Source organism: Staurois parvus, unplaced genomic scaffold (assembly GCF_062004578.1).
Source record: "Staurois parvus isolate SC_StPar_1 unplaced genomic scaffold, SC_StPar_1.0 ptg000529l, whole genome shotgun sequence".
NCBI lineage: Eukaryota > Metazoa > Chordata > Amphibia > Anura > Ranidae > Staurois > Staurois parvus.
In genome coordinates, this window is record NW_028318325.1 from 624,492 (window position 1) to 651,273 (window position 26,782).

General features: G+C 47.5%; 1 protein-coding gene across 1 annotated transcript in view; it reads left to right on the plus strand.

Annotated features, from left to right (window-relative positions):
- Positions 1-26,031, plus strand: part of KCNK17 (potassium two pore domain channel subfamily K member 17) — a 50,023-nt gene extending 23,992 nt beyond the window's left edge. The window contains exons 2-5 of the mRNA XM_089690369.1: positions 9,578-9,692; positions 17,688-17,854; positions 21,049-21,217; positions 25,472-26,031. Of these exons, the coding sequence (XP_089546495.1) occupies positions 9,578-9,692; positions 17,688-17,854; positions 21,049-21,217; positions 25,472-25,752 (732 nt within the window). The 3' untranslated portion in view covers positions 25,753-26,031. The remainder of the gene's footprint in view (positions 1-9,577; positions 9,693-17,687; positions 17,855-21,048; positions 21,218-25,471) is intronic.
- The last annotated feature ends 751 nt before the right edge of the window (positions 26,032-26,782 follow it).

Below are 26,782 nucleotides of genomic sequence, written 5' to 3' on the forward strand. Positions count from 1 at the left end.
GGTCAGATAAAGATCAGTAGGATGTTAAAAGGGGGTAAGAGAGGGATCAGTAGGTGTCAGAGGGGGATTAGGGGGTTAGATGAAGATCAATAGGGGGTCAGAGGGGGATTAGGGGGTTAGATGAAGATCAGTAGGGGGTTTACAGGGGGTGAGAGGCAGATCAGTAAAGTTTTGGAGGAGAACCAATAGATAGGTCATAAGGGAGTTAGAAGAGGGTCAGAGGGGGATAGTTAGGAGGTCTTGGGGGGTCACTAGGGTGTCAAATGCACCTGTAAAGGAACTTTGAACATCTTAAACTGACCTCAAATGCCAGCTGAATGCACCGGAAAACACTCCGCGTTTCTCCATCTACACAATAAATTACTTTTTTAATTTATAATTTTTGGAGATTCATTCCAGGTGAATGAATTAGTGAATCCAGGAAGATGGCCGACCCCCCCCCCCACACCCCCTTAGAACAACTGAACATGCCATCCCCTCTATGCCTCCCAGGGTCCCTCTACCAGCCGCACGTCCATGGCCGCAGAAATGGTTTCGTGGAATTGTGCGTCAGAACGCGAGATCTCTGATCTGATATACGGAACAATCTCGTGTCCCAACAATACAGCCATTATATCCCGGGCCGGGCTGCTGATACGTTGTTTGCTGGGAGGATTCACCTACAAAGGATGATCATAAAGCGGAGATCTTATCTGTCTTCTATCTGCTGCTGTAGCAACCTCACCAGCGCCGGCTTCCGGTTCTATTCCACGACCGATCTATTATCTTCCACGATAAAACTTTCCTTCCTCCATTTTCCTTTCTGATTTTGTTAGAAAGTCGAATCTAATTAGTAAAAAATTATTTTTGCAAACCCCTGCTTTATATTTGTTACTTATTCCCCTGGGGCGGACTGACAACTCATGGGGCCCCTGGGCAATAGAGGATCATGGGGCCCCTGTGTCCTTGCCCACACTCAAAAAAGCCTATGAAAAAGGTACCAGGGGCATCTCATGGGGCCCCCACCTGACCCCGGGCCCGAATTTCCAAATGGTCAGTCCACCCCTGATATTCCCATTAACATGGCATAACTGAAAAAAACAAATCTAAAAATAGCTCCTTACCTTTTTTAAGCGCCTTTTTACTTGCCTAAAATCCGAACATGTCCTCGCGGCTTTGTAATGTTTGGGGGGGGGGGGTATTGTGGAGTAATGTTTAAATCTAAACTCCAGGAATTCCCCCCTTTGAGAAACACGCGGGCATACGATGGGTTAAGTCCAACGAGGTGCATGCCACCCGTTTTATTCACATCTGACAGTTTTCCGGAGCTCCGGGAGTAAAGCTTGTCTCTGCACTCCCTGGACTGCAGATATTTTGTCTTTTTTATATATATATATATACAGCATCTCTGCCTGCCCCGTCTCTTCACTGTTCATTCACAGAAGCCTTTGTATTTTGTGAATGGGTTCACCACACACTGTGGTAGGCAAGAGAAGGGGGAGAGGTAGGTACTGCAGCTGGAGGAGCTGACGTCAGAAGGTCCAACATTGGAGCACCACAAGCATAAGGATAGCTACTCTCCTGGAGGTCTGTAACACTGTCAGATGTAAATAGATTAGTCTTTCCACTGACACCAATGATGGGGCAACCATCCTCCCACTGACACCAATGATGGGGCACTATTCCTCCCACTGATACCAATGATGGGGCACTATTCCTCCCACTGATACCAATGATGGGGCACTATTCCTCCCACTGACACCAATGATGGGACACTATTCCTCCCACTGACACCAATGATGGGACACTATTCCTCCCACTGACACCAATGATGGAGCACTATTCCTCCCACTGATACCAATGATGGGGCGCTATTCCTCCCACTGACACCAATGATGGGGCGCTATTCCTCCCACTGATACCAATGATGGAGCACTATTCCTTCCACTGACACCAATGATGGGGCGCTATTCCTCCCACTGACACCAATGATGGGGCGCTATTCCTCCCACTGATACCAATGATGGGGCACTATTCCTCCCACTGACACCAATGATGGGGCACTATTCCTCCCACTGATACCAATGATGGGGCACTATTCCTCCCACTGACACCAATGATGGGGCGCTATTCCTCCCACTGACACCAATGATGGGGCGCTATTCCTCCCACTGATACCAATGATGGGGCACTATTCCTCCCACTGACACCAATGATGGGGCACTATTCCTCCCACTGATACCAATGATGGGGCACTATTCCTCCCACTGACACCAATGATGGGGCACAATTCCTCCCACTGACACCAATGATGGGGCGCTATTCCTCCCACTGATACCAATGATGGGGCACTATTCCTCCCACTGACACCAATGATGGGGCACTATTCCTCCCACTGACACCAATGATGGGGCACTATTCCTCCCACTGACACCAATGATGGGGCACTATTCCTCCCACTGACACCAATGATGGGGCACTATTCCTCCCACTGATACCAATGATGGGGCACTATTCCTCCCACTGACACCAATGATGGGGCACTATTCCTCCCACTGACACCAATGATGGGGCACTATTCCTCCCACTGACACCAATGATGGGGCACTATTCCTCCCACTGACACCAATGATGGGGCACTATTCCTCCCACTGATACCAATGATGGGGCACTATTCCTCCCACTGACACCAATGATGGGGCACTATTCCTCCCACTGATACCAATGATGGGGCACTATTCCTCCCACTGACACCAATGATGGGGCACTATTCCTCCCACTGATACCAATGATGGGGCACTATTCCTCCCACTGACACCAATGATGGGGCACTATTCCTCCCACTGATACCAACGATGGGGCACTATTCCTCCCACCGACACCAATGATGGGACACTATTCCTTCTCTGACCACAGTAGTACAGTACACGGGCCCTTTGCATGGACGGTTTGGAGACCCCCCCCTGGCCCCGGCATTATGCTGAGTTTGCTGTCACCATCAGCCCAAAACTGAAAAACAGAAATTACAGATGGAAACCCCTTGAAATGTATTCTGCATTTTTGATTCCCTGAGGTCTGGCATCCCCTAGGACCTTCGTCCAGCAGGAATCTGCCATTGTCCCGGTCACACAGCGACTGTGATAGGTCGGTACTTCGGCCGCTCAGCTATGTTTGTAAAGGAATTAAATCCAGAATTAAGTCTATTTATACCGGCTGGAAACGCAGCGCGGGCGCAACTGTCATCCACTGTGAGTGACACCAGTCTCATAATCCGCTGTGTGCCAACATGGCTGCCTGCGCTGCCGTCATTACTGGAAGAGGCAGAATCATTCTACATTTCCTCAGTCCCCCCTCCCCCATTGATCAGGCTGTACATTGTAACTTTGTAGAAGGAGGAGGAGGCATGTCCTCAGTCTCCCCTCCCCCAGAGATCAGGCTGTACATTGTAACTTTGTAGAAGAAGGAGGAGGAGGCATTTCCTCAGTCTCCCCTCCCCCCCAGTGATCAGGCTGTACATTGTAACTTTGTAGAAGAAGGAGGAGGAGGCATTTCCTCAGTCTCCCCTCCCCCCAGTGATCAGGCTGTACATTGTAACTTTGTAGAAGAAGGAGGAGGAGGCATTTCCTCAGTCTCCCCCCCCCCCAGTGATCAGGCTGTACATTGTAACTTTGTAGAAGAAGAAGGAGGAGGCATTTCCTCAGTCACCCCTCCCCCAGTCATCAGACCGTACATTGTAACTTTGTAGAAGGAGGAGGACAAATTTCCTCAGTCTCCCCTCCCCCAGTGATCAGACTGTACATTGTAACTTTGTAGAAGGAGGAGGAGGCATTTCCTCAGTTTCCCCTCCCCCAGGGATCAGACTGTACATTGTAACTTTGTAGAAGGAGGAGGAGGCATTTCCTCAGTCTCCCCTCCCCCAGGGATCAGACTGTACATTGTAACTTTGTAGCAAATCACAAAGTGAAAGGCAACAGCAAGGGGCTGACCTGTGTCGAACATTTGTGAACACAGCCAAGAACTGCACAGGCACCAGGATATATGTGATCGTGTCATATCTCAGCTGACATCTCAGGAATATATTCCAGCATTTAGGAATTCTGATTCATTATTTGTGTTCTGATTGCAGTGCATAACAATGGTGTCTGGTCTTATTTAATGTTTATCACTTGTATACAGTTTTGTGTGACGTTACATTGTATTATTATTATCCCCATACACAATGTTGCTGAATTGGAAATCTCTGGATACATTGTTTCAGTTTCAATGGTTGTCACATGTCCAGTCTGTGACATCACTGAGGTACATCCAATCTTCAGCAGGTACCACAGCGACACCTACGCCTGGACAGTGGGTATAGCACACAGCAATGTCCTGCTGCCATTTACTACTTCTGTGTCTGTCTGTCTGTCTGTCGGGGGTCTCCAAACTTTCTACACAAAGGGCCAGTTTACCGTCCTTTAGATTTTAGGGGGGCTGGACTGGGGCCATTGGGAGTAGAAAAGGTCCCAAAGCCAGTGGGAAAAAAATGCCCCATCTTTGATGTCAGTGGAAGGAATAGTGCCCCATTGTTTGTGTCATTGGGAGGAATTGTGCCCCATCATTGGTGTCATTGGGCCCCATAGTTGGTGTTATTGGGAAGAATTCTGCCCATCATAGGTGTCATTGGGCCCCATAGTTGGTGTCATTGGGAGAAATTGTGCCCCTTCATTGGTGTCATTGGGCCCCATTATTTGTGTCATTGGGAGGAATTGTGTCCCTTCATTGGTGTCATTGGGCCCCATAGTTGGTGTCATTGGGAAAAATTGTGCCCCTTCATTGGTGTCATTGGGCCCCATAGTCAGTGTCATTGGGAGGAATTATGCACCATCATAGATGTCATTGGGCCTAATAGTTGGTGTCATTGGGAAAAATTGTGCCCCTTCATTGGTGTCATTGGGCCCCATTATTTGTGTGATGGGGAGGAATTGTGCCCCTTCATTGGTATCATTGGCCCCATTTTTTATGCCACTGGGAGGAATTGTGCCCCATCATTGATGTCATTGGGAGAAATTGTGGGAAATAGTTGGTGTCATTGGGAGAAATTGTGCCCCTTCATTGGGCCCCATAGTCGGTGTTATTGGGAGGAATTGTGCCCCTTAATTGGTGTCATTGGGCCGCATAGTTGGTGTCATTGGGAGGAATTGTGCCCCTTCATTGGTGTCAGCCATTGTTGGTATCAGTGGATAAAATAGTGCCCCAGGCAAGCAAAGGACCACATCTGGCCCCAGGGCCGCAGTTTGGAGTCCACTGCTATAGGGTATATTTACATTGAACAATTACTTACATACTGCCCCCTGGTGTACACCACCCTGGTATAACCACGTCACCTCTCGCCCCCCGGAGCGCCCCCGATGGACAGCAGCAGTTTTACATTTTCTGATATGGCCTGTTTATTCAGCAATGCCCCCCCCCTCCCCCATTCCCTTATCATCCATCTCTTTTACTTCTCTTTTGCTCCTCCCACCTTACTGTCCCTGTACTTAGTTTGTAAAGTCCTACACTCCTGTGCTGGAGACATACGGGGAGGGGTCCCTACACACTGCGCCAGTCCCCAGCTGCTTCCCAGCTCTGCTGCAGCCCTGCTTCGTTATATGCGCTCTGGCTCCATGTGTACAGGAGGGGCTCATTCACACTTGCTTTCAGTTTAACATTCATTGTTGCGTTTTTGATGCTTCTGTGATGCTTTTTTGACGCCTTAAACAAGCTTGGCAAATGTCCTGTTTGTTGGTTTTCTATTTATTTTAAAGGGGCTCAGCAGATCACCTCAGCTCATTAGTACCCCCCAGCTCTACTAATCCCCCACTCAGTAGTACCCCCAGCTCTGCTGAACCCCCACTCAGTAGTACCCCCAGCTCTGCTGACTCCCCACTCAGTAGTATCCACAGCTCTGCTAATTCCCCACTCAGTAGTACACACAGCTCTGCTGATCCCCCACTCAGTAGTATCCCCAGCTCTGCTGATCCCCCACTCAGTAGTACCCCCAGCTCCCCTAATCCCCCACTCAGTAGTAAACCCTAGTTCTGCTGAACCCCCACTCAGTAGTACCCCCAGCTTTGCTGATTCCCCACTCAGTAGTACCTCCAGCTCTGCTGATTCCCCACTCAGTAGTACCCCCAGCTTTGCTGATCCTCCACTCAGTAGTACCCCCAGCTTTGCTGATCCTCCACTCAGTAGTAACCCCCAGCTCTGCTGATCCCCCAGTCAGTAGTAACCCGAGTTCTGCTGATCCCCAACTCAGTAGTACCCTCTAGCTCTGCTGATCCCCCACTCAGTAGTATCCCCAGCTCCACTAATCTCCCACTCAGTACTACCCCCAGCTCCCCTAATCCCCCACTCAGTAGTACCTCCAGCTTTGCTGATCCCCCACTCAGTAGTAAACCCCAGTTCTGCTGATCCCCCACTCAGTAGTACCCCCAGCTTTTCTGATCCTCCACTCAGTAGTATCCCCAGCTTTGCTGTTTCCCCACTCAGTAGTACCCTCCAGCTCTGTTGACCTCCCCACGCAGTAGTAACTCCAGCTCTGCTGATCCCCCACTCAGTAGTACTCTCAGCTTCACTAATTCCCCACTCAGTAGTAAACCCCAGCTCTGCTGATCCCCTACTCAGTAATACCCCCAGTTTTGCTGATCCCCCCACTCAGTAATACCTCAAGCTCTGCTGATTCCCCACTCAGTAGTACCCACAGCTCTGCTGATCCTCCACTCAGTAGTACCTCCAGCTCTGATGATCACCCACTCAGTAGTACCCCCAGCTCTGCTGATTCCCCACTCAGTAGCACCCCAAGCTCTGATGATCACCCACTCAGTAGTACCCCCAGTTGTGCTGATTTCCCACTCAGTAGTACCCCCAGCTCTACTAATCCCCCGCTCAGTAGTACCCCCAGCTCTGCTAATTCCCCAATCAGTAGAACCCCCAGCTCTGCTGATTCCCCACTCAGTAGTATCCCCCAGCTTTGCTGATCCCCCACTCAGTAGTTCCCTCAGCTCTGCTGATTCCCCCACTCAGTAGTAACACCTAGCTCTACTGTTCCTCTGGTTTGCTGATCCTTCTCTCTCTCTGGTCCCCACTCACCTCCCGGTTTATTGCTTCCATGTTGCTCACCACGTATGACATTGCTAGTTTGTCCTGCTCTGGTCCCCCAGCTCTGCTGATTCTCTGTCGCTCAGTCCTCTCATTCTCTGGTCCCTGCTCACCTTCACATTGTGCACCACATGTGCTGTCTGCTAGTTGCCCTGCTCAAGTCTGGACCCCGCTCTCCTTCCTGCTGCTCCACAATGCACACCAGATGTGACGTCTGCACCACACTCCCAGAATATATACACATGAACCAGAAGTGACTGCTGATGACGTCTTTCCGGTTAGCTTGTTAGTTTCCCGGCATCCTGAGATATCTTATACCTGCAATACCTCCAAAACAAAGCAAAGGCAACTCTGAATAAAAGCCCCTCAAATGCCGCAAGTGGTGTTAGCGAGCGTTATCATAGACTTCTAAGGAGACTTTGGAGAGGCTTTGAAGCACCAAGAATGCAACATGGGGTATAATTTTTGAAGTGAAGCAAACACAACGTGTGAACAGGACTGTACGCTAACCATTGTATTTAGTGTCAGGGCCTTTGATTGGCATTCAGAGTGCTTTAAAAAAGGGTGTCCAATGCCACATGTTGAAGCAAGTATAAACGAGCCAGTACAGGAGTCAATGGGATCCAACCTGTGACCCCCCATCCCAAGACTAGAGCCTGGTTGTGACCCCTGCTACAAAGTCTATGGTACCAGGATTGGGTACATTTGGCGGTAGCTATATACTGGATAGATTGATAGATGGATGGATGGATGCAGTAGATAGATAGATTGACCCATCCAATATCTGGGTTTCCCGGAGCCAGTTCAGTTACAGTTGCAAGAAAAAGTATGTGAACCCCTTGGGATTACGTGGAGTTTTGCATGAATTGGGCATAAAATGTGCTCTGAACGTCATCTAAGTCACAACAATAGAAGAACACAGTCTGCTGAACATAATACTACACAAACATTAGATGTTGCCATGGTTTAATTGCACATAACATGTAAACATTCACAGTGCAGGGAGGAAAAAGTATGTGAACCTTTGGACTTAATAACTGGTTGACCCTCCTTTGGCAGCAATAACCTCAACCAAACGTTTCCTGTAGTTGCAGATCAGACCTGCACAACGATCTGGAGTCATTTTGGACCACTCCTCTTCACAAAACTGTTTCAGTGTAGCAATATTCTTGGGATGTCTGGTGTGAATCGCTCTCTTAAGGTCATGCCACAGCATTTCAATGGGGTTGAGGTCAGGACTCTGACTGGGCCACTCCAGAAGGCGTATTCTGTGCTGTTGCAGCCATTGTTTTGTTGAATGACTTGTATGCTTTGGGTCATTGTCCTGTTGCATCACCCATCCTCTGCGGAGCTTCAGTTGGCGGACAGACGGTCGTACGTTTTCCTGCAAAATGTCTTGATAAACTCTGGAATTCATTTTTCCATCAATGACAACAATCCGTCCAGGCCCTGAGGCAGCAAAGCAGCCCCAAACCATGATGCTCCCTCCGCCATGTTTCACAGTGGGGATGAGGTTTTGATGTTGGTTTGCTGGGCCTTTTTTTCTCCACACATAGTGTTGTGTGTTCTTCCCAAACAACTCAATCTTGGTTTCATCTGTCCACAGTATATTCTGCCAGTAGTGCTGTGGAACATCCAGGTGCTCTTCTGCAAACTTCAAACGTGCTGCAATCTTCTTTTTGGACAGCAATGGCTTCCTCCGTGGTGTCCTCCCATGTACTCCATTCTGGTTTAATGTTTTCCTTATTGTAGATGTGTCAACAAAAATGTTAGCATGTGCCAGAGATTTCTGTAGGTCTTTAGCTGACACTCTGGGATTCTTCTTTACCTCATGCAGCATTCTGCGCTGTGCTCTTGCAGTCATTTTTACAGGACGACCACGCCTAGGGAGAGTAGCAACAGTGCTAAACTTTCTCCATTTGTAGACAGTCTGTCTTACCATGGACACATGAACATCAAGGCTTTTGGAGATACCTTTGTAACCCTTTCCAGCTTCATGCAAGTCAACAATTCTTGATCGTAGGTCTTCTGAGAGCTCTTTTCTGTGAGGCATGGTTCACATCAGACAGTGCTTCTTGAAACCAGTAAACCCAAAACAGGTGAGTGTTTTTTAAGGGCAGGACAGCTGTCAGCAACACATCCAATATCATCCCACTGATTGGAGTCAAGGTTGGCTCACTCCTGGCTCCAATTAGCTCTGGGAGAAGTCATTAAGCTAGGGCCTCACATACTTTTTCCTCCCTGCACTGTGAATGTTTACATGTTATGCGCAATTAAACCATGGCAACATCTAATGTTTGTGTAGTATTATGTTCAGCAGACTGTGTTCTTCTATTGTGACTTAGATGACGTTCAGAGCACATTTTATGCCCAATTCATGCAAAACTCCACTTAATCCCAAGGGGTTCACATACTTTTTCTTGCAACTGTATGTCTTGTATCCAGATGAGAGCAGTGACCTGAGTATTCTGTTTTCCAGGGTATTATCACCGCATACAAGAACGGCATCAGTTTATTGGGAAACGATAGTGGTCAGGAGACCTGGGACTTCAGTGGCTCTTTCTTTTTCTCAGTAACGGCCATAACCACCATCGGTAAGTCCCTGAGACCAGCATTATTTTTCCATCAGAACTTATAGGAGTGCACTCAGGAAAAAAAATTCATACCTGCTTGTGTATTGAAACTGCATGTAAATTTGTTCCTTGTGAGGTGGGCAAAATAGAATGTTCTGAGGATATATTCTCTGCAAATTGAATATCTGAATAGGGAAAATACCGCGTTGTGGCCATTATATGAAGCCAAGAAGAATGTTTATTTTGTATGATAGTCATCCCCATCCAGTGGCCATAATGCTGTACTTTCACCATTTCCATATTCCCCAGAAGTTACTGGGCAAAAAGCCTTGTGACCAAAACAGCAGGCCCTTTAGGGTTGAGTGCTACACTCACAATTGGAGAGAGGGTTTAGGGGTGCAGGATATTCAAAAAAGGCACAAAATAGAAAGGCAGATATACTGAATCAGCAGTAGGTCCTATGGGAGCAACCTTTAAAGTAGATGCTGATCAACAGAAGACAGCCAGAGGAATCTATGACCCTTTGAGAGCAGTCTTTGTTTTTTTTTTTCTCAGAATCTGACTGCTGTCCTCCCATGAGCAGATAAAAATACCATCCATGGGCAAAGATCCCTCTCTTAAGGTCCAGATGGCAGCTCCTCTACGATTTTCCTCAGGAAAGAGTATCTCTGTTCAACCCAGTTCCTTTCAGCTATGCACTTCAGCGTGTGGTTTCATATCCAGGGCCCTCAGCACCTGGCTCATGTGGAGGCCAGGCCTTGAGAGAAATTCTTCACATAGGCCTCCTCTCAGGGAGAAGCCCCAAGGGAGATACAATTCTGAAGATTAGCTCTGTAATCTATAACATCTCTCTGGCACTAGTCAGATAAATGTTCCCAACTCACCATCCTTGTTTTAATTCATCAAACGTTGTTCAGTAGGGTTGATGTGCAGGACACTCAAGTTCCTCCACACCAAACTGGTCTTTATGGAGCTGGCATTGTACACAGGGGTACAGTCACGGTGGATCAGAAAAGGGTCTTCACCAAACTGTTACCGCAAGGTTGGAAGAGCACAATTGTCTACAATGTCTTTTTGCTGTAGTTTTGAAAGTACCCCTCACTAGAAACCATGGCCATTAAGATGGAGCTGGTCCCTAACCCTTCCCTTCTTTGTAGCTATGGCATCCATCCCTCTTCTGGGAAGACTTCCCTCAAGACTTGGAAGGTGGCTGGACTTTGTGGCCCTTTGTGAGGTCAGGTACCAATGTTGGATGGGAAGACCTGGCTCACCATCTGTGTTCCAATTCTTCCCAAAGGTGTTCAGTAGGGTTAAGGCAGGACTCTAAGCAGGACACTTGAGTTCATCCACAGTAGAATGTTCAAACCATGTCTTTATGGAGCTGGCTTTGTACACAGGGGCACACTCATGGTGGAACAGAAATAGATCTTCACCAAACTGTTACCACAAGGCTGGAAGAGCACAATTGTTTACAGTGTCTTTGTATGATGGAATATTAACAGGACCCTTCACTGGAGAAACTTGGACTTGGTCATTTGTAGGAGTGTCCACATCCTTTGGGCCATATAGTGTATCTGTTTGGAGTAGAATTACCCTATTACCATTATTGATAGGGTTCCATAATCATGAACCTCCAAGGACAGGACTGATGTTGGGTGAGAAGACCTGGCTCCCCATCAGTGTTCCAAGTCACCCCAAAGGTGTTCAGTAGGGTTGAGGTCAAGGCTCTGTGTAGGACGCTCAAGTTCCTCCACACCAAACTGGTCAAACTGTGTCTTTATGGAGCTGGTTTTGTACACAGGGGCACAGTCATGATGGAACAGAAAAGGGTCTTCACCAAACTGGTACCACAAGAATGGAAAAGCACAATGGTCTACAATGTCTTTGTAAGACTTCACTGGAGACACTGGAACGCCATCATTTTGAGGTGGGGTCCCTTTACATTTTGCCATATTGTGTAAGTTCCTACGTTTTGGGTCTCTAAACATATAAGTCTTTATATTTCTAGGGACTTGTAAGCTTTTTTTCTATTCTTCTGGGAATCCATAGAAGGTGCCTTGGATTGACTCATGATAGACTGAAGGAAAAGCAGCAACTCAGAGCTTTGACAAAAATGAGCTGGAGTCAATGTTCTGGACATTGCTGATCTCTCCATCTCAAATTATTAATTGTCTGGCTGTCATGATGATCTGTTGGCTTCAATACTTTCAGAAAAACTGACTCAGAAACAGTATGCAGGTTAGATGCTCTGACCTGCCCGACTTTTCTAATTATTCATGCCTGTTCTGAGTCAGCGTACCTTAAAATACTGTAGCCAATGATAGCCATGTAACTGGCCATGGCCAACTCCATATTCATCCCAGTAAAGGTTTGCTTTAACAGAACTGTACTAAAGAAGCAGGGAGGTTGGCATTGCTTCTCATTTTCTGAAAATGCTAGATCCCTGGCTGTCATGCCAATCCATTGACTTCAGTATTTTGTGACCCAGAACAAGGAGGCAGCAATAGGAACTTCGTGATTACTTTTCTGATCTGTATCAGTGTAATTACAATAATGTGCAGCAGGTGGCAGCATTTAACTACTGGAAACCACAAAAGTTGCTGAAAAGCTGAGACAGAGGGATGGAGCATTGTAGTTCACCAGTCGCCAACCGATGGTCCGTGAGAAAATTTTGGGGGTCCACAGAAAAATCTGGACATTATTAGCGTATTATTTTTGTTTTATTATTAATAAAACATAAAAAATGCAAAAAAAAAAACGTATATTGTGACTGACGGTTTTCGCCTTTACATTGCACTAAATTCACGAACTGTGCCCCCTTACATCAGGATCCCTAACAGAGTCCCCCTCTTACAATAGAGCCCCCCTTACAATAGGATCCCCAACTGAGGGGGAAACAAGAGAGGCGCAGCGTGACGTCAGGGTAGTCCTAAGTTGTATGAGGCAACTGCTGCTGAGCCGTACGCTTCAGTATTGTTGGTGCCGGTCTCGGCTTGTAATAAAATCGGCTCTCCGTCTTGCAGTGACGTCATCGGAGCCCAAAAATCCAAACTTATTTTAAACAAGCGGAAACAAATATCACACAATGTGTAATACCTAAATAAGATTCAATTATTTTGTTACAATTAAACTAACTTTAATAATTTTGTTAGGATTAAATAATCGTTTATCATTTTGTTATATTAACCCCTCGCCTGCCGGACACTTTCCCCCCTCCCTGCCCAGGCCAATTTTCAGCTTTCAGCGCTGTTGCATTTTGAATGACAATTGCGCGGTCATGCAACACTGCACCCATATGAAGTTTGTATCATTTTTTTTAGATAGAGCTTTCTTTTGGTGGTATTTAATCACCTCGGGGTTTTTTATTTTTTGCTAAACAGACCAAAAACAACTAAAAATTTTGAAAAAAAAAGTTTTTTTTTCTTAGTTTCTGTTATAAAATTTTGTAAATAAGTAATTTTTCTTCTTCACTAATGTGCGCTAATGAGGCTGCAGTGATGGGCACTGATGAGGAGGCACTGGTAGGTGGCACTGATGGGTATTGACAGGCATCACTGATGGGCACTGAAAGGCAGAACTCATATTTGGCACTGATAGGTGGCACTGCCTGTCACTGAGTGGCAGCACTGATAGGTGACAGTGATAGGTGGCACTGACTGGCACTGATATGTGGCACTGACGGGAACTGATAGCCGGTGCTGACTGGCACTGATAGTTGGCACTGAAAGGCAGCACAGATGGGCACTGTTATGTGGCATTGATGGACACTGACAGGTGGCACTGCTGGGGCTACACTGATCATTAGGGCACATTGTCCCCTCCGAGGAATGCTGATTACCGGCTCTCCTCCTCTCCTCTGTCAGCGTGACAGCTCGAGAGGAGAGAAATGCCAATAACTGGCAGTTCCGTATTTACATGCGATTAGCTGTGGTTGGACACAGCTGATCACATGACCGAGCCGACATCATCGGCTCTTTCTGCTGATTGGTGATCTGCTGTGTCCCAGGGGGGCCCCCCTCGGGGGCGCACACGTGTGGTTACAGTGGGAGGACGTCATATGACATCCTCCCAGAACGAGAGAACGGTTAAGTCGGTGCATTTCATACTAATAAGATGGAAGTTCTCTGATTATCATTTTACAAATGTATTTATCTTTTTAACAAACTCATATTTGTGGTCCGCGGGATTTAAGATGATGAATTTGGTGGTCTGTGAGGTCTGAGAGGTTGGCGACCATCGCTATAGTTCATATGTTCTATAATGCTGCTATTCAGGCTCCAAAATTTCCAGTACAAAGGCCACATGGAATATTTTACAAGTATTCAAAGGCTGAAAAAAAAATCAGTTTTGCATATGAATGAGCCCCCCCTTACATTAGGATCCCCGTTAGATTTCCCCTTTTGCATCAGGATCTTCATCAGAGGCCCTTCCCCCCGTCCTTACCTCCACACCCACTTCAGAGTGCCCCCTTACATCAGGATCCACAACATAGTCCCCCCCTTACATTAGAGTACTTCTTACATCAGGATCCCCAACAGAGCCCCCCTTTACAATAGAGTCTCCCTTACATTAGGATCCCTAACAGCAACCCCCCTCCCTTACATTAGGACTCCCAACAGAGCCCCCCCTTACAATAGAGTTCCCCTTACATTATAATCCTCAACACCCCCCCTCCCCCGTTACAACAGAGTCCCCCCTTACATAAGGATCTCCAACAGAGTCCCCCCTTACATAAGGATCTCCAACAGAGTCCCCCCTTACATAAGGATCTCCAACAGAGTCCCCCCTTACATAAGGATCTCCAACAGAGTCCCCCCTTACATAAGGATCTCCAACAGAGTCCCCCCTTACATAAGGATCTCCAACAGAGTCCCTCCTTACATAAGGTTCCCCATCAGATTTTTCCATTTGCATCAGGGTCTTCATCAGAGGCTCTTCCTCACCTAAGCTTACATCCTTGTCCACATCAGAGTGCCCCCTTAACAGAGCTTCCCTTACAATTAGAGTTCCCCTTACCACTTTCAGGCTGACAGTGGGATTACCAGCAGGGTGAGAGTTGGGCGATGGGGCAGGTTTGGACACCAACTATACAAACTTTACTACCTGAGAGCTCCTGAGGCACCACCATTATCCAGAGGGGGGATTATCCTCGGCTTGGCTATATCCGATTCCTAAAGGGGACCTCCGCTGTCTGATTTAATGCGTATCTACATTACGCATCTGGTGAGTGCGTATTCTTACCCCACTGATCTAGAGCACCATCACTGAAGTATTATTGCTGCTATTGCACTGATATCTGCACAGATTGTCACTTGTGGATTGTTACAGTTTTTCAGCTGGAATTCAACTTACGCTATTTTATATGGACTTTTTATTATTTTAATTATATATTATTTAGCGCTGCACTTACTTATCTGATTATACAAACTAGGGTTGCACCGATACCATTTTTGTACCTTTGCGGTGCGATCTAAGCGCACACAAAATGAATGGCTCAAATCACAGGCAAATCGCAGCGCACCCGCAGGAAAGCCACACCGCATTCCTGGTCAAATCACATGCAATTGTTTCCAGTGTGAGTTGAGCCATTCATCTTGTATCACACTGCAAAGGTATCGGTTCCAGGTGTTGGAGCATTTACATGAGTACCCGTCCAATGCTTAGTATCAGTGCTACCCTGATACAAAAAAATGGCAACCACCTCAACCTGTGCCAGGACAAGGTCATCCAGTGCCCAAACTCCACCCCCCCGGTTCATGATGTGCAAGTTTAGGGGACCCTACACCCAGCAGTCACTCGATTGTCAAAATTGCTGCCATTGTCACTACTCCTCCCAACCTTGTAACAGAAGGAAGGAACCCCCATCTCTACAGCAAGCCATTGCGCCCAGGTCAGCCGCCTCTTCTGCTCACCCTTTGTCCTGAACCAGGGGCGGACTGACCATTTGGAAACTCGGGCACTGCCCGAGGGCCCGGGGTCAGTAGGGGGCCCCATGAGATGACCCTGGTACCTTTTTCATAGGCTTTTTTGAGTTTGGGAAAGGACACAGGGGCCCCATGATCCCCTATTGCCCGGGGGCCCCATGAGTTGTCAGTCCGCCTCTGTCCCGGACTGGCCCCAACCTATTACTGGCCTTTGCAGCAAGGAGCACATGGAAGAGTAACACATGTCAAAAACAAACAAAAACTCCTAGCGCACTTACCAGCCAGCCTGCAAACTGACCCTGTGGGTGTATAGTTGGTGAATCGGTGTGGGGATGAACTGGATACCTTCAGCTGCCATTGTGCCTGTGCTGGGTGTCCCCTGTGTCCCTGTACCTTTAAGGAAGGGTGGGCTCCTTCCAGGCATACCTGCCCTTATTCTATCCATTACTGTATGTGCTCCAACTTGGTAAACTCTCACAATTATAGAGTTAGGACCGCAGTACACTGGGGTGCCTTGATGAGGCCACTGCGGCTTACACATATATTTGCAGACTGGCTGGTAAGTGATCTGGGAAGTTTGCATTGACATAAAGGCAAAAAGTATCAAAACAACATCTACAGCCAATCTAATTTTTACCTAATACAGCACTACCCCCTTAGGAGTCGCTAGAAGATATGGGTCCCCCTATAGTCCTGCACAGTCAGGCATCACACATCTTCACAAAAGCTAGCATCCAAAGTCAGAAATCAGTCCTTTGGTTTTTTATTTAGGGGATTTGAACTGGGATGGGGTTAGTGGTGTACAGGAGGCCCAAGGGTGCTAATAAACTGAGGACAACTTCCTGGAACTATATACAAGCCTCCTCTGCAGCACAGTCCCTGTTGGAGAGCTAGCCAGGGTCTCCTTAATGTACCACCCCAGGCCCTAGATGGCCTTCTCCTCACCCAGCAATCTGGAGATATCCCTGAACAGGGGATCTGGTTCCTGTCACTTTAAAAGGTGAACAGTCACTGGCAGATGGCTAATCTGGTTTTCCACCAGAGTGTTCATTCACCTATCTGCCCAGGGGGTGCAGGTGTACTCGCTCACATCCTCTCCTGTACAGCTTGTGGGTTGGCTACTGCTACCAGGCCTATCAGCTGGGCCGCTCCTTCCTTGCCATACAGGTGGTCCTCTCTCAGGGGAGCAGTGAGCTCTGAACTTTCCTCCTTTCCAGCTTCAGACCTGCAGGTAGACCCCATCCCACACAGCCTCCTTGCAGCCTCCTTCCTGCAGCCTCACATCCTCCTCTGTCTTCCACCTGAGCTCTCCTGCCACTCACCTTCAGCTCCAACACATCTAAGGGTTTCCAGCCCCTTGCCAACCTCCTGTTGGTAATTGGCTAGGACCACTCAAGAGTGCAGCTAGTCACTCCTCAGATCCACCCACTGCTTCTACATTCTTCCTCCAAAAGCCCTAGAGCAGGGGAAATTTCCAGAGGGGCTGGTCTGTATAGCCTCTCAGCTCTTGACCACGATTTGACCTTCTGGCTATTACACCCAGGCTGCTACTCAGCCTTCCTTACTGACAATGAAGACTCTAGCTCCCCCTAGCTAAACTAGGAGGGTGATACACTAAACCTGTCACTTTGGAGGTTATTTACTAAAGCTGGAGTGTGCAAAATCTGGTGCAGTTCTGTATAGAAACCAGCTTCCAGATTTTATTGTCAAAGCTTAATTCAACCAGCTGAAGTTAGGAGCTGATTGGTTCCCATGCACATCTTCACTAGATTCTGAGTGCTCCAGTTTTAGTAAATCCCTCCCTTTCTGTCCAATAATGGGTCACATAGAGCAGGAAAGTCTTTTTTACTCCATAACTAAATAAAACAGTTGTGTCTCAGGTCTGAGTGCTAATAAAACCTCAAAGACTCAATGCATAGACTTCTCTTTCATTAAAAGGATGTGGTGTAATCAGATCTGCGGCCAACACTGGGGCCCCCATCTGAAGGTGAAAGGTTAGAGGGACTTCTAAAAGACATCTCTGTTCTCATTGTAAAGCTTTATTTAGTGAAAGGTCTAACACTTTGTGTTTTCTTTTTCCTCCACTTGGAAGGTTACGGGAATCTGAGCCCCAGCACAGTTGGAGGTCGCATCTTCTGCGTCTTCTTTGCGTTATTTGGAATTCCACTAAATGTGATCCTGCTGAACCGTATTGGCCAGAAGATGCTCTACCTGGTCCAGCGATATGCCAACTTCCTGGGGACAAAGATCCAACGCAAGGTGAGAGAGCGAGGAAGCCATAGCCATACTAGATGACTGGGTCCAACGCTAACCCTCTTGAGGGCTGCTGGATCTATTTGGGTCCTCCTAAGCTCTGCACAGCCAGGCAACACACATTTTCCACACTTTCATCCAAGAGTCACTAAACAGTCCTTGAGCTTGTTTTTGTTGTTTTTATTAAAGGTTAACAACTTGGATAGGGTCTAGGGCAGCAATGGGCAAACTACGGCCTGCGGGCCGTATACGGCCCGGCGGACCTTTTAATCCGGCCCGCGGAGCTAGGCTCCCGCTAGGCTCCTCTCACAGTCCGCCCTGAAGACTGGTGTAGCATGAAAATCTGTCTCCTATGAGGATCTGTCCCCCCTCGACGTATCTGCGCATGTGCCGGAGATCGCCGATCGGCTGCTAATGCCTGAAACTGGCACATGCGCAGATACGTCGAGGGGGACAGATCTTCATAGGAGACAGATTTTCATGCTACACCGGAACGGCGCGGGAACACGGCGAGAGGAACGCGCGGAGCAAAGGTAAGTGAATTGACACAGGGGGGACTTGGGGACTTAATATGGGGAATTAATTACTATAGGGGGGATGAATTACTATATGGGGGATGAATTACTATGGGGGATGAATTACTATATGGGGGATGAATTACTATATGGGGGATGGGGGATGAATTACTATATGGGGGATGAATTACTATATGGGGGATGAATTACTATGGGGGATGAATTACTATATGGGGGATGAATTACTATGGGGGATGAATTACTATGGGGGATGAATTACTATATGGGGGATGAATTACTATGGGGGATGAATTACTATGGGGGATGAATTACTATATGGGGGATGAATTACTATATGGGGGATGAATTACTATATGGGGGATGAATTACTATGGGGGATGAATTACTATGGGGGATGAATTACTATATGGGGGATGAATTACTATGGGGGATGAATTACTATATGGGGGATGAATTACTATGGGGGATGAATTACTATGGGGGATGAATTACTATATGGGGGATGAATTACTATGGGGGATGAATTACTATATGGTGGATGAATTACTATATGGGGGATTAATTACTATGCTTACTATGGGGGAATATTACTATACTTACTATGGATGACACATACACATCATTCATCTACTCTTGGTCCGGCCCCCGGGTCCAATATATGAACCCATTGCGGCCCTCAAATCAAAAAGTTTGCCCACCCCTGGTCTAGGGGTATATGGGATGACCAAGGAACTGTAGAACTTCAGAGGACAACTTCTTAGCAACCATGTTAAAAAATGTGGACAAAATCTACAACAGTCTTTTTAAGGAGCACTGAGTCACCTTTGTTGCACCTCCTCAGACCCCAGATGAAACACTCCTCATTCACACGGCTGTCCTGAGGGTATCCCTGGGCAAAGGGTTTCCAGAATCTACTGTGAAGCTGTCTCAGATGAAAGCTAGTTGGATATTGCATCTGACAACCCTCTCCCTTTTGTGGCCCTTCACAATCCTGTCCTGTAGCTTGGTTTCAGCTGCTTTCAGGCCTTATGCTGGGCTGGCTCCTGCCCTGCAGACAGGATGTCCTCTCTAGGAGATTGTGGTAGAGTGGAGATCCTTCTGTCAACTTCAGCCTGTAGGTAGGTACCCCTCCTTGGGGCTCCCTTCCAGACTCCATGCTCCAGCACCTTCCTACTCCATCTTCCAACAACTCTCCTGCTGTTCAGGCTCTCCCATATTTAAGGGTTGCTGTTAGACAGGCCTCCTGCCTGGGGATTGTCCAGGTTCCCTTAAACATGCAAATCTTGACCTCGTCCTTTCCTTTACCGCCTTCTAGAAAGTATGTCCAGTTTCTAGAAGGGTGGGAGGGCTCCAGAAGCCCTTACCTGTAAAGCCTCCCAGCGTAACCTGAGGTAACCTCACTGCCTCACCCCCAGGTTGACTCATGTCAGGCTTTTAACAAGCCTCTGGCTCACAGCAAAAATCTAAAACTAGAGGGCGCTACACAGGTATCAGGAGAATCTATCAATTTGGACCAGTGTAGGCTTTTCCCAAAAATTGTAATTCTCAGATTGTCCTGGATACGGGGATATGAATTGTCCAAATGTTTGACGCTATTCCAGGGGCGGACTGACAAATCATGGGGCCCCCGGGCAATAGGGGATCATGGGGCCCCTGTGTCCTTGCCCAAACTCAAAAAAGCCTATGAAAAAGGTACCAGGGGCATCTCATGGGGCCCCCTACTGACCCTTGGCCCTCGAGCAGTGCCCGAGTTTCCAAATGGTCAGTCCGCCCCTGCGATATTCATGAACCCTAGCAATCACGGTCCACCCCACATGGAAGAAAAAGATGTTTGAAATATATTTTAAAAATATTCTTCCAAAATATATTGACATGTATTTGAAATGCTACAATTTTGGCTGTATTCAATATATTTCAAAATATATTTCAATAAATAAATATATATATACTGTAGGTCTATGTGCAGGATATACCCACATGGAAGAAAAATATTTTTTTTAAATATTCTTCCCAAATATATTGACATATATTTGAAATACTACAATTTTGTCCGTATTCAATAAATATATATATATTCACACACACACAGTATGTTGAAATGCATTTTTATTACAAAATATATGAAAAATATTTTTAATAATATATTTCAAATATACTGTATGTCTTTAAAAATACAAATCTACATTTTTGGAATGCATTTACAAATATATGTAAAAATATATGTTAAAATGACTTTTTTATATGTTAAAAAAAATATTCATTTCCTATACAATTTTTAAGCGAAATGTAAAGCACAGCATATACATGTGTATGTTGCCGCACACTGTACATGTGCATTGGGGGTGCAGTTAACTTTGCACCACAACACACACCTACAATGCATTGTAATGAATCATATGGTGTAAAACAGACCTGAAGTGTCTCACCTCTCACTAAGTCATTCACTTTCACACCCAGGGGCGGACTGACAACTCATGGGGCCCCCGGGCAATAGGGGTTCATGGGGCCCCTGTGTCCTTGCCCAAACTCAAAAAAGCCTATGAAAAAGGTACCAGGGGCATCTCATGGGGCCCCCTACTGACCCCGGGCCCTCAGGCAGTGCCCGAGTTTCCAAATGGTCAGTCCGCCCCTGTTCACACCAACATCTCTGGTTGTATCTTACAGAAAATGGTGAAGGTCTTCTCCAGCTCCTGCGCACTGATTGCAGGCCTTCTCCTCTTCTTCCTGCTCCCTCCTATTCTCTTCCAGTGGATGGAAGGCTGGACATACGAGGAGGGATTCTACTACTCCTTCATCACACTCAGCACCATTGGCTTTGGAGACTACGTCATCGGTAAGTATGAGGAGCAAGGTGGGTCAGGGCTGTCTTAATGCATGGGCACCCCTGGACAGTGCCAAGAAGCCCCAGGTGCATGGGGGCCCCATGATAATCTTGCTTTACAGCATACTTGTCAACTGTCCCGGATTTGCTGGGACAGTCACGCTTTTTACCAAGCTGTCACGGGATGGCCAGGGCAGTATCCAAGAACCTGTACTCTGTCCTCCTGATCCCAGTATTGTGCCCTCCTGACTCCCCCTCTACTGTGCCCTCCTGATCCCAGTATTGTGCCCCCTTGACCCCCCCTGTACTGTGCCCTTCTGATCCCAGTATTGTGCCCTCCTGATCTCAATATTGTGCCCTCCTGACTCCCCTTGTACTCTGTCCTCCTGATCCCAGTATTGTGTCCTCCTGATCCCCCTGTACTGTGCACTCCTGATCCCAGTATTGTGCCCCCTTGACCCCCCTGTACTGTGCCCTCCTGATCTCAGTATTGTGCCCTCCTGACTCCCCCTGTACTGTGCCCTCTTGATCTCAGTATTGTGCCCTCTTGACCCCCCTCTACTGTGCACCCCTGATCTCAGTATCGTGCCCTCCTGACTCCCCCTGTACTGTGCCCTCCTGATCTCAGTATTGTGCCCTCCTGATCTCAGTATTGTGCCCTCCTGACTCCCCCTGTACTGTTCCCTCCTGACCCCCATGTACTGTGCCGTTCTGACTCCCCCGATACTGTGCCCTCCGGATCCCAGTATTGTGCCCTCCTGACTCCCCCTGTACTGTGCCCTCCTGATCCCAGTATTGTGCCCTCCTGACTCCCCCTGTACTGTGCCCTCCTGATCCCCCTGTACTGTGCCCTCCTGATCCCAGTATTGTGCCCTCCTTACTCCCCCTGCACTGTGCCCTCCTGATCCCAGTATTGTGCCCTCCTTACTCCCCCTGCACTGTGCCCTCCTGATCCCAGTATTGTGCTCTCCTGACTCCCCCTGTACTGTGCCCTCCTGATCCCAGTATTGTGCCCTCCTGATCCTAGTACTGTGCCCTCCTGAATCCCCCTGTATTGTGCCCTCCTGATCCCTGTATTGTGCCCTCCTGACCCCCCATGTACTGGGCCCTCCTGACTCCCCCCCTGTACTGTGCCCTCCTGACTCCCCCTGTACTGTGCCCTCCTGGCCCCCCCTGTACTGTGCCCTCCTGACTCCCCCAGTACTGTGCCCTCCTGACCCCCCCCCCTGTACTGTGCCCTCCTGACTCCCCCTGTTGTTGAGGAATGTCAGGTCCCCGTAGCTGCTGTCTGTCAGTCTCTGGGGGCGTGGCTTCTCTTTCTGTCCTCTCACGTCCCCTAAATTTTTGTAAGATCAGATTTTTGAAAAAAGGCGACATGCACGGGATCAATGTTTCATCGTTTCTGAGCCTGAGGGGGGGGGGGTTCAGGTGACGGTCGGGTTTGTTAAGATGCCTTATAAAGATAATAATAATATTAAAATATGATTGGTTCTATTTTGTTTTTTTCCGTCAAAAAAGCTGTTTGTCTTCTTTGCTGAAGTAAGCTGTTTTTGTTTCATTATATATTTATATTTTATTCTGTATATATGTAAATATGTTTTTTATTATGTTGTTTGTTTGTAAGATTTTTAATAAACAAACATTTACACAGAGACAAGGTGGTGTTGAGGCCTAGAGCCGCCTTTCTTCTTCAGGTGGTTTTGGTCTCTCACCTCAACCAGGATAATGTGCTCCATCCAGTTGCCCAGATCCAGTTTATCAGAACGAGATGTCCTTCTATTACTTGGGTTTCGTTCATCCTGTTCCAGTTCAGCTCACAGCCACTTCCATTAGATTGTCTCTCGATTTGTTATTCCTGATGGTTCCCGTAAGAAGGGCCATTTCTCTTCCCACCATTTGTCAGTGGCTCAGACAGATCATCATTCATACTTATGGACCTTAAGGGTCAGGATCCTCTCTTTCCTGTCAAGATGTTCTCCAGTAGACCGCTGGATGCTTCTTGGGCATTTTGACACCAGACTACTATTATCTTGCAGATTTTCAAGGCTGTCACCTGGTCCTCCGTTCATACGTTCTCCAAGTTCTGGTGCCAGTTTTGGGTGTAAGGTCTTTCAGGTGGCTACCGGCAGTCCCTAGTTGGGTTTTTTGTGGGCTTGTTAGTGCTTTGTTGCTGGCACATACTATTCAGTGGAACTGCTTTTGGACGTCCACTTCTTATAATTCATTGAGGAACACAGGTTCTACCCTCGGTGTCTATGATTATGCTTTTGGGCAGGGATCTACAAACTTTACAAACAAGGGGCCAGTTTACTGTCCTTCAGGGTTTTTTTTTGGGGGGGGGGCGGGGGAGGTGCAGATTGTGGCCATTGGGAGTAGAAAATGTCCCAATGCCTCAGGTGTGGTGTTCAGTTGCACAGTGCCTGTGGCCAGTAGGAGGAGGAATAGTGCCCCATCATTGGTGTCAGTTGGAGGGATAGTGCCCCATCATTGGTGTCAGTGGGAGGAATAGTGCCCCATCATTGTTGTCAGAGGGAGGGATAGTGCCCCATCATTGGTGTCAGTTTGAGGATTGGTGCCCCATCATTTGTGTCAGTGGGAGGAATAGTTCCCCATCATTGGTGTCAGTGGGAGGAATAGAGCCACATCATTGTTGTCAGTGGGAGCAATAGTGCCCCATCATTGGTGTCAGTGGGAGGAATAGTGCCCCATCATTGGTGTCGGGGAGGAATAGTGCCCCATCATTGGTGTCAGTAGGAGCAATAGTGCCCCATCGCTGGTGTCAGTGGGAGCAATAGTGCCCCATAACTGGTGTCAGTGGGAGGAATAGTGCCCCATCATTGGTGTCAGTGGATGGAATAGTGCCCCATCATTGGTGTCAGTGGGAGGAATAGTGCCCCATCATTGGTGTCAGTGGGAGGAATAGTTCCCCATCATTGGTGTCAGTGGGAGGAATAGAGCCACATCATTGTTGTCAGTGGGAGCAATAGTGCCCCATCATTGGTGACAGTGGGAGGAATAGTTCCCCATCATTGGTGTCAGTGGGAGGAATAGAGCCACATCATTGTTGTCAGTGGGAGCAATAGTGCCCCATCATTGGTGTCAGTGGGAGGAATAGTTCCCCATCATTGGTGTCAGTGGGAGGAATAGAGCCACATCATTGGTGTCAGTGGGAGGAATAGTGCCCCATCATTGGTGACAGTGGGAGGAATAGTTCCCCATCATTGGTGTCAGTGGGAGGAATAGAGCCACATCATTGGTGTCAGTGGGAGGAATAGTGCCCCATCATTGGTGTCAGTGGGAGGAATAGTTCCCCATCATTGGTGTCAGTGGGAGGAATAGAGCCACATCATTGTTGTCAGTGGGAGCAATAGTGCCCCATCATTGGTGTCAGTGGGAGGAATAGTGCCCCATCATTGGTGACAGTGGGAGGAATAGTGCCCCATCATTGGGGTCAGTGGGAGGAATAGTGCCCCATCATTGGTATCAGTGAGAGGAATAGTGCTTCATCATTGATGTCAGTGGATGGAATAGTGCCCCATCATTGGTGCCAGTGGGAGGAAACGTGCCCCATCATTGGTGTCAGTGGGAGGAATAGTGCCTCTTCATTGGTGTCAGTGGGAGGAATTGTGCCCCATCATTGTTGTCAGTGGGAGGAATAGTGCCCCATCATTGGTATCAGTGAGAGGAATAGTTCTTCATCAATGATGTCAGTGGGAGGAATAGTGCCCCATCATTGGTGTCAGTGGGAGGAATTTGTGCACCATCACTGGTGTCAGTGGGAGGAATAGTGCCCCGTCATTGGTGTCACTTGGGCGAATTATGCCACACTGTTGGTGTCACTATTAGGAATAGTGCTCTTAAATCAGTGGGAGAAATAGTGCCCCAAGGGTCAGATAAAGGCTAGTAAAGGGCTGCATCCAGCCCTTGGAACCCAGTTTGGAGTCCGCTGCTCTTGGGTAATGCTTTCCCACTAAACTGAGGTCTGCTTGCAGTAGGAGGAGCTATATTGGGTTTTTTTTTTCATTTTCTAGTGTCCATATCCTCCTGTAGCTGGCACAACAAGCCAACAGTCATTGAATTCTTCTGTCCCTCAATGAGCTACATAAAAATGGATTTTGTGGTAGATACAAAAGTCTCGCTATTAGTAAATACAGCATTTACAGTGAAACGGCCCAATATGAACCTCTAAAAGGAACCATGATAATGCCTCTGCTGACTAATATGTTCATCAGGAAAGAATTTACTATGTTTTTTTCTTTTTTTAAGGAAGAGTCCCCGGCAAGCAATACCCCAACTGGTACAAGAACATGGTGTCGCTGTGGATCCTGTTTGGCTTGGCATGGTTGGCTCTAATCATCAACCTGTGTATCAATCTCCTGGAGAACTGTAGAAAAGTCGGCCAGTGCTGCAAAACAAAGCAAACCTATCCAATGGATCAGGAACTGATGGAGATCACCCAAAATGGGCACGTTGCTTCAAGACTGAAAGAGGCCGAGGACTCACAATCGTCCACCGCCAGTGACACCAAACCTGAGTCACCTGACTGACGGGGGGAGGGGTTAATGACCTTGGTGCCAAATATGAACAAAACTGTATCTGTACTCAGAACAATCCCAATGGCTGGAGTCCAGACTGAAAGATATCAAACCGTAGATGGCTCTAGGTCTATCTCTAATGTCCACCGATGGGTTCCTGACTATACTTCCAAGAACAAAATTCATGGTGTCATGAATTTATACCATTGAGTAACTTTATTTCGTAAAAAAAATAAAAAAATTGTTAAATAGTTGAAAAAATATTAAAAAGTGTCCGTCGTATAAAAAGTCCTATTCCTTTGTCTACTTAAAGTGGGAAGTAAAGTCTTTTTTTTTAACTTATACCTACAAGGAAGTCAATAATCAGGCTTACCTGTAGGTTCAATGAATATCTCCTAAACTTGCCACTTCAGGAGATATTCATGGTGCATGCAGCCGGTGACGTCTCCGCCACATGTTCTCTAAAGAGACGTCATACTTGTGCCATCCCTTCAGAGCTCTTTGCCACGGGAGTGACATCATCACGGCTTGGCCAGTCAGACGAGCACATGAACATGAAAGGAAGACCAGGTGAAGATGGAAGACCCGGTGAAGATGGAAGACCAGGTGAAGAAAGAAAACCAGGTGAAGAAAGAAGACTAGGTGCAGAAGGAAGACCAGGTGCAGAAGGAAGACCAGGTGCAGAAGGAAGACCAGGTGAAGATGGAAGACCAGGTGAAGAAGGAAGACCAGGTGAAGAAGGAAGACCAGGTGAAGAAGGAAGACCAGGTGAGGATGGAAGACCAGCTGAGGATGGAAGACCAGGTGAGGATGGAAGACCAGGTGCAGAAGGCAGACCAGGTGAGGATGGAAGACCAGGTGAGGATGGAAGACCAGGTGAGGATGGAAGACCAGGTGAAGAAGGAAGACCAGGTGCAGAAGGAAGACCAGGTGCAGAAGGAAGACCAGGTGAGGATGGAAGCCCTTTCAGCGGTGACAGCGTGCCATGGGAGGGCTTAGTTCTCAGGTAAGTACTACATAACGTGCCAGTAAGCGATGCCTG